Source organism: Myotis davidii, unplaced genomic scaffold (assembly GCF_000327345.1).
Source record: "Myotis davidii unplaced genomic scaffold, ASM32734v1 scaffold1477, whole genome shotgun sequence".
NCBI classification, from domain to species: Eukaryota; Metazoa; Chordata; class Mammalia; order Chiroptera; family Vespertilionidae; genus Myotis; species Myotis davidii.
The window spans coordinates 167235-175329 of NW_006288182.1; the positions used below are offsets into that span (position 1 = coordinate 167235).

Below are 8095 nucleotides of genomic sequence, written 5' to 3' on the forward strand. Positions count from 1 at the left end.
GCATTCTGGGAGGCCTAAAAATCCCCTGAAGATCCACATTTAAATGAGCTGAGAGTCCCAGGCAAGGCTAGGTAGGAACCAGCCAGGGGCAGCTGCCAGAATCAGAGAAACCAAAAAGAACCTCCGATTCTTACATAGGAAGTAGAGACTTACATCCATCTCTTGGGGCAGCGACCCTTGGTGGGAAAACTGAGCAAATGCACGCAGGTAAAGACTAGTTACAATGCCTAGTGCTGAAGTGAAGAACATGGCAAGGATAGCCCATCAGCAGGAGAGCCAGCAGGGGGAAGTGTGGAGCTGTACGGGCTCTGCCAGCTCCAGGCAGGAATAGGGTAAGGGAATTCCCAAAGGCAAACCCTTGGTGAATCTTCTGGCAGTCAGAGGAAGTGAGCATCAGACCATGGGGCAAAGGATAGGTCACATGTGCACAAAAATATGGACAGGAAACAAGTCATGAGGGGCTGGGGCTGGAGAAAACAGGGCAAGGACTAGGATTAAGATGAGGTGAGCACCCACAAGGTGAAGGGCAGGACTCAGCCTTATTCCTCACTATGACCCCATTCCCAGGCACAGAGCTGTGGCTAGCGAATGAGTTCCCCAGGGCCAGGAGCAGAGCAAGCCTCAAATGCCCCCGAAAGTCTTAACACCTGAACTTTTGTACTTGTAAGGTTCCCTTCTTGAGCCTTGGTGGATTTTATTTTTTCTTATTGCCCAGAAGAAACCATCTGCTTGAGAGAAAAGATAGGCTGTTTTAGTGGTCACGGGGCCTCCTTCTCTCATCAGAAGGTCTCTGTGGCAAGAGGAATGACTATCAGGGGTGTCTCTAACTGTGGATTTGAAGGACAAGGTCTCAAAATATTCAGGGAACAGCCACCACACAGTGTCCCTCATCCTTGTGGGATATAACCATGGCCTTGTCCTATGAGGGACAGGTCTTCCCTCATCTGGCTTGAGGTAGATGCTGGGGCCCAACTCCCAGGGTGCCCCAGCCCTTTGAGGGGTTCTGGAGATGGAGAGGAGGTCTTCTACCCTGAGTCTGGGGGTGGGGCTGGTTGGAGAGGCTCAGGTGAGGAGGTGGATAGTGCAAGGGCGGAGACAGAAGGCCAGGGGCCCTTGGAGCAGTGCTTGGAGGATGACTGAGGGAGAGAAGGCCCGAGGCCACGGGCTCAGTGTGGGGAAATGGCTGGGGGAACCCAGTTGGCGGAGGTGGTGCACGGTATCCTCCTGGCTGATCCTGCTGAGAAGGGAAAGGGAAGGGCACCTGATATACTCCTTGCAGCACAGCTCCTGCCCCTCATCCCACTCATTCTGCCCCACCCCCTGCCCCACTGAGGCAGAAGGTAGCACGGCTTGGTGTTGCAATCACAGCCAGTTCTCCCTGCTGCCCCTCAGCAAGAGCACGCCTGGCCCCTTACCATAGCCAGCTGCAGAAGACAAGTGTGGAGCTCCCGAGCGGCATCCGGCTGGGCCCCACCTCGCAGGGTCTCCTGGAACACAGCAGCTGCCTCCTCGAAACGCTTTGGTCCCAGATTAGAAAGAGGAAAGTTTAGGTACTGGGGGGGAGGGGAGTGGTCAAGGAACTTAAAAGTGCCCCCTTTCTCCAACAGGCCCCCAGCTCCTAATATCACTGACATTGTAACATTGCGGTACACTGAGCTTACCTAGAAAATGTCAATGTCCACCCAATCCCCACCCTCCCACCCAAAGTCCTCCTCTGCATCCAATGTTGGACCCAGTACCTGCAGTCCCATCAGGGCCTTGCCCAGGCGGAAGAGGCCCCGGGGCCAGCCAGGCCGCAGGGTAAGGGCCACCTGAGCATCAGCCAGGGCCCACGCCGGTTGACCCAGCCTTTCGTGGCAGAAAGAGCGATTTCCAAATAACCTGATGAAGACAAAGTGACCAACAGTCCAGGTCAACACCTTGCCTTGCCCTGACCTCCCAGCACAGTGGCGAAGCCCCCACCTACCTGTGGTCCCGGGGGTTGAGCTTCAAGGCCTGGGTGAAGAAGACCACGGCCTCATTGTAGAAACCTTTTTGGGCAAAGCCAGTACCCAACTCTGGCAAGGAGAGAGGATGGGAAGGTTCAGATGGGGCTACCTCAGATGGGGCTGGCCCAGGGAGGATGGAGCGAGGAGGGAGAGAGAGGATCTTACTTGCCAGCTCCTGGCTCTGCTGTAAGGCGGCTGCCAGCAGTCCTGGAGATGTCTAGGGATGGCACGGGGAAGAGTCAGGCAGGACTTGGGCCTCAACCTCCCCAAATTCTTCTCTTTTGTCCGCACAATTAACATTACAATTAGCACCAACTAACTCAAGTAATTCTCATAACAGCTCTGCAAGATGCTATCAGCCCTACTTTCCTGCAGAGGAAACCAGCCAGGGTCTGGGTGTCAGTGATGGAGCTTGACCCAAGTCTCTTAAACACGAGGCCAGAGAACTCCCTCTATTGGTCACTACCCTCAACCCTTAGATCATCTGACTTCCCAGAATTTTCCACTAGTTACAATTGAGGTTCTTCCGTTCACCTCACCTCTGCCTTAGGGCTCTGCCTGGGGCCCTCTTCTCTTGGCAAGATCCCTTCCTCCTGGCTCATCTTCTTCTGAGGGCCCAGGCTCTTGCCTTGGGGCTCCTGGCTCAGTTCCTTCTCTCTGAGAGAGCTAGGGGGCCAATCCCCAACCTTGCGCAGAGCCAAAGACACGAAAGTGCTAGACAGATCCAGTACATCCTGTGAACAGAAAGAAAGGGTAGGGCAGGGGTGGGATGAAGTATGTCCTGGAGTAGGGGGAAATAGGGGGTAAGCAGAGGCCAAGAGAGGAATAAAGGGGGCTCTCACCTCTTCTTCACCACACTGTCCCTGAGCTGGGTTCCCAGGGCTGGATGGGGGGCTCCCACTCCCATCTGGGGTGGCCTCGACCTGGAGGGAAGGTAAACAGGAACAGAGCTGGGAATGCCTGGAGCCACATGCCTTTGATTCCCCACCTTCCTGCCTGTACACACTCACCTTGGGCAACCCACTGTCCTGCTCCCGGCGCTCCTGTCGCCTTCGGTCCTTTTGGCGCTGTAATAATAGTGATGATGACGCATTCTGAGCACTATTCTTAAATTACACAGATACAATTTGTATCTTGAGATCAATTCTTCATGAGGTAGAATATTGCTATATGCCATGTATGTACTGGTCAGGAGTTTTACATATACTATCTCATTTAGTCCTTGGACCTCTGTGAGGTAGGTGTTGTTATCCTCATTTTACAAGTGAGAAAGCAGACAAGCGTTACCAGGCAGGCATCTCACAGCAAACAGGAGGCAGAGCCCAGCCCAGGCAGTACGCTGTGGCCCCAGAACTGCTGCACCACATGGCCTCCCGGAGGCCCTACAGTCCCTGGGCCCCTTGGGCCCCCTGGCAAGAGGATCCTGCAGGCTACCCCGAGTTATCTGGAAGCTTTCCTCTGAGCTCCCTCCCCTGCCCTCTAGCTACCTTCTTCTTGAGTCGCTTCTTCTCTGCTTTCTGCTTCACGCGCTCCTCCTCAGCCACCAGCTCCTCAGCCAGACGGTTGGCTTCCTGGAGGAGGAAGGGCAGGTGGCAGGAAAAGAGAGAGGAAGCAACAAAGAGGCAAGTATGGAAGGGTCTTGAAAGGTCCAGATTAGGGGGATATAGACATGGGAATATGGAGTTTCGAAGATCCCTGCGGGGGTGAAGCCCCATGCAGACAGTCTCACCTCCTCTGTCAGCAGGAGCTTCTGGGGCATGGGCACCTGCAGCAGGCTGTCTGGGCCGCTGGGCAAGGATGCCGAGGCAGAGGGTCTTTGAGGGCAGGGCTTAGACCCTTGGGGAGGGTACAGGAAGGACCTTTGGAGACCACAGTAGGTACCCAGTCCCGCAGCCCCCTTGCCCCTGTCACTCTGTCTAGTCGTTTCTCCCTCATCATGGAATTGGTCCAGGAGGTAATCTGTCAGGAGGGAGAAAGAGAAAGGAAAGAAAGAACATGAGAGAGAGGAGCATCTGAGGGTCCGCCCTCCCCAGGGTACCAGCCTTGATCCCTGGGCCCGGCCCCTTCACTCCCCACCATGGTGCCACAGCTGCAGCCGCCCGCTGCTCCCATCCACACGAATCCGGTGCAGGCCCTGGGTATCACTCTCCACCAGCCGTCGAAGAAAATCCACTATGTCCTGGGAGAGGAGGGGAGGGTAGGCTGGTGTTGGGGGGAGCTCTGGGAGAGAGCAAGGGGCTTGGCTAGGTTAACCCCTCCACCATGGAAATCACAAAGCAGCCACCCAGCCTGGAGAACCTAACTGGCCAACCTCTCCCAGCTCAGCACCTCAAAACACACTGCTCTCAGCTTTCTTGGTGTATCACCTCACTTCACTATTGTCCTGCCTTCCCCAGGGCAGATGTGGCTTTCAGCTTGGCCTTCTCAACCATCCAGTATCTCCTCCCCTGATTTGCCACTAGGTCAGCCACTAAAACGAAGTCCTAAAACGGAGTCCTCTTACCGGCTCATCCAGTTATGCTCCCTGTCATATCTCGGAATATGAACAGCCCCATACAACCCGCCTGGAGCTACCTCACGCTTAACCGAGTGCAGCAATTCCTGGCTGGCCTCTCCCCTGCACTTCATGTCCTCCCACAGCCAAGCTCTCAACAATTACTCCCCTACTGAGACCCTTCCAGTAATCCCCCACTGCCAAGGCCACACGCTGGCATCTAGCTCCTCAGCCTGGGATCTGGAACCTTCCGAAAAGCTACTTGTCTGACCTTTCCAACCCTCCCTCTGCCACCAGGCTCTTTCCAGCCTTACGGTTTCCCTCCAGTGGTCCTCAAATCCCCCCTGGCTCTGACCTGCTTTCTTACCACATCTTGTCTCAACTTCAAGGTCCAGTTCAAATTCTATCTCTCCTCAACCACATTCCAGATCCTTTCATCTCCAATGATCTCTACCCTCTTTCAACCAAGCTGCGCTCACATAGACTGTGTTATACAATATACAGCCTTACTATTCACTGCTTTTTAAAAATATATATATTTTCATTGATTTCAGAAAGGAAGGGAGAGGGAGAGAGAGAAACATCAATGATGAGAGAGAATCATTGATTCCTCCTGCACACCTCCTACTGGGGATGGTGCCCGCAACCCAGGTACATGCCCTTGACTGGAATCGGACCTGAGACCCTTTAGTCCGCAGGCCGACACTATCCACTGAACCAAACCAGCTAGGGCTATTCACTGCTTTTTATTGGTCTCTTGTTGGTGAGGCACTACTACGGAGCAGGGAAGGGCAGTGTCGGAGCAGAGCTGCTTGCGTCCTGGTCCTGGCTCAGCCACTGTCTGGCTGTTTGATTTGGGACAAGTTGTTTAATCTTTCTGGACCTCAACCTCCTCATTCACAAAACGAGGCAAGATTCTTCAAGGCCTGGCCTGTACGTTCTGTGGTTCTGATGAGAATCGTTTTCTCAGTTAGTGTAAACTAAGAAGGACAGGCCCTAGCTGGTTTGGCTCAGTGGATAGAGCATCAGCTTGTGGACTGAAAGGTCTCGGGCTTGATTCCAGTCAAGGGCACATGCTTGGGTTTCAGGTTTGATCCCCAGTGGGGGGTGTGCAAGAGGCAGCCATTCGGAAATTCTCTCTCATCATTAATGTTTCCCTCTCTCTCTCCTTCTCCCTTCCTCTCTGAAATCAATAAAATATGTTTTTTAAAAAATTACACTAAGAAGTACAGGAACCATCACATCCCTATGTGGCTAATAAGGCCTAAACAGAGCAGACCCTGACTAGGTGGTGGCCCGTTGACTGAGAAAGTTAGAAGCCACATGAAACGCCAGAGTGCTAAAATAATGTCGCCGAAACTGGTCTGGCTCAGTGGATAGAGCGTTGGCCTGCGGACTGAAGACAAAGTTAGAAGCCACATGAAACTCCAGAGTGCTAAAATAATGTCGCCGAAACTGGTTTGGCTCCGTGGATAGAGCGTTGGCCTGCGGACTGAAGGGTCCCGGGTTCGATTCCGGTCAAGGGCATGTACCTGGGTTGCAGGCACATCCCCAGTGGGGGATGTGCGGGAGGCAGCTGATCGATGTTTCTCTCTCATCGATGTTTCTAACTATCTCTCTCCCTTCCTCTCTGTAAAAAATCAATAAAATATATTTAAAAAAATAAAATAAAATAAATAAAATAATGTGTAGGCAGGCCTTCCGATCACTGAGCTATCGGCAACCTCTGAACAATGTTAGACGCAGGGCTCCCCTCAGGAGACAGTCTGGACTCAACAGCACTTTCACGTATGTTGCTGGGCACTTTCCTCAAGCTTTATTCTCAAGTTTGAATTGCTGGTGGGTTTATTTCAACTTACAAAACTGGAACTTAAGACATAAATAATGCATGCTCTGGGCCCGTTTGAAGCAGCCTCCCCAGGATGTACCTGCCATTCAAATACTAGTATATATCACTCCCTATATCTTCAACCTCCCGCTTCCTCCTCAGCCCAGTCCAGCCATCTTAAGACAAACAAACAAACAAACAAAAAAGACTTCTTTGACCTTCCACCTCTCCTCCAAATACATTGTATGCTGTTGTCTTAATTCACAACCTGGCCACATATGACATGCCCCTCCTCCTCCCATACCTTCAAGAATCACCTCCTACCATCTTATCACCCTCCTCCAGCTACAGTGACCTCCTCTTAAGTTCCTACAACACCAAGTGCACTGAGAAGCTTCACTTTTAACATCTCAGGGCTTTTTTACTTATTTCCTTTGCCTGGAATGCTCTTTCCCCAGTGAATGGCACAATCTTCTCCCCCCTTCAACTCTCTGCTTAAACCTTTGTACAGAAACCTTCTCTGACCATTCCTTTTAAAACAACAAGTCTCTGAACTCCACTCACTGGCCACTAGCCTCCTCCTTGCTTTATTTTTCTTTGCATTTCTTGTATTTGACATACTATATTGTTTATTCATTGGTTGCTTCCACTAGATACTTCAAATCCATTTAATAAAGGGGCTTTTATCTGTTTGATAGACTTGTCTTCCCAGCATGAAACAGTGCCTGTGTTGGGGGCACAGCTGGTGCTCAGTGAGTGTGCGCTGAGTGGGTAACGGCAGACAGAGTGGGGAGGAGACTATTCTAACAGAGATGCTGCCAGGAGTTGTATCTGAAGAACTCCGTGTGACCCAGTGAGCTGGAACTTTGTCCCGTCAGTGATGGGAGTGGACCTGATATGGGAAGTGAAACATCCAGATAAAATACTCCTGGTGGAATGTTTGGTGACAAGGCCATTACCACTGTCCAAGCCTGAGAGAATGAGTTCTTTTTTTAAAAAAAATGTATTTTTATTGATTTCAGAGAAGAAGGGAGAGGGAGAGAGATAGAAACATCAATGATGAGAGAGAATCATTGATTGGCTGCCTCCTGCACGCCCCACACTGGTGATCAAGCCCACAACTTGGGCATGTGCCCTTGACGGGAATGGAACCTGGGACCCCTCAGTCCACAGGCTGACGCTCTATCCACTGAGCAAACCAGCTGGGGCGAGAACGAGTTCTTGAACTGAGGCAGTGGCAGCAGGAGCAGGAACGGAAACGATGGGTTCCATTCGAAGGACACTTTAGAAGGAATGACTACCTGCATGTGCGGCGTACAGGAAAGGGAGGACTACATAGAGTGACTTCCAGATTTCTGGATGGAGTCTGCGTTATCAACCAAAACTATGATTAGAGGGAAAGCAATCCATTTGCAAAGATGATGAACCTCTGGACTGGTGAGTTTGCGGTGTTTAGAGGTAACCATGAAGCCGCTGGAAGGACAGCTTCTCAGTGTTCCCAAATCTGGTCCTGTCCCTCCCTCGATAATCACATCACCTACCTGAGAACGCCCCAACCCTGGGCTGGGCAAGGCCTGTCAGTGCCTTCGCTCCCTCCTCACCTCCTACAGTTTAAAACAAGCCCTCCGCTCAGGCTTCACGGCGATGAAGTTCTTTTAACTTTTCCTTGCTTTGGTGTCTTTGCTCCCACTGCCTCCTCTTATAACACCGTCCAAGGAGCTCCTACTCCCGCCCCCGCCCCCAACCCACAGACTCCTCTGCCGCACCCCGCGCACCCTCGCCCCG

The 8095-nt window shown here is 52.1% G+C and overlaps 1 protein-coding gene across 2 annotated transcripts in view; it reads right to left on the minus strand.

The window, feature by feature from the left end:
- Positions 1-6: 6 nt before the first annotated feature.
- The window catches only part of TTC31 (tetratricopeptide repeat domain 31), an 8566-nt gene continuing 477 nt past the window's right edge, over positions 7-8095 (minus strand). Inside the window, exons 3-13 of one of the 2 annotated variants that reach the window (XM_015561502.1) lie at positions 4065-4167; positions 3718-3947; positions 3476-3559; positions 2999-3055; positions 2831-2911; positions 2528-2722; positions 2154-2205; positions 1967-2057; positions 1740-1881; positions 1416-1517; positions 7-1234 (exon numbers count right to left, since the gene is read on the minus strand). In XM_015561502.1, coding sequence (XP_015416988.1) covers positions 941-1234; positions 1416-1517; positions 1740-1881; positions 1967-2057; positions 2154-2205; positions 2528-2722; positions 2831-2911; positions 2999-3055; positions 3476-3559; positions 3718-3947; positions 4065-4167 — 1431 coding nt within the window. In that variant the 3' untranslated portion in view covers positions 7-940. Of the gene's footprint in view, positions 1238-1415; positions 1518-1739; positions 1882-1966; positions 2058-2153; positions 2206-2527; positions 2723-2830; positions 2912-2998; positions 3056-3475; positions 3560-3717; positions 3948-4064; positions 4168-8095 lie in introns of both variants that reach the window. The other variant, XM_006760001.1, reaches the window with a different exon arrangement.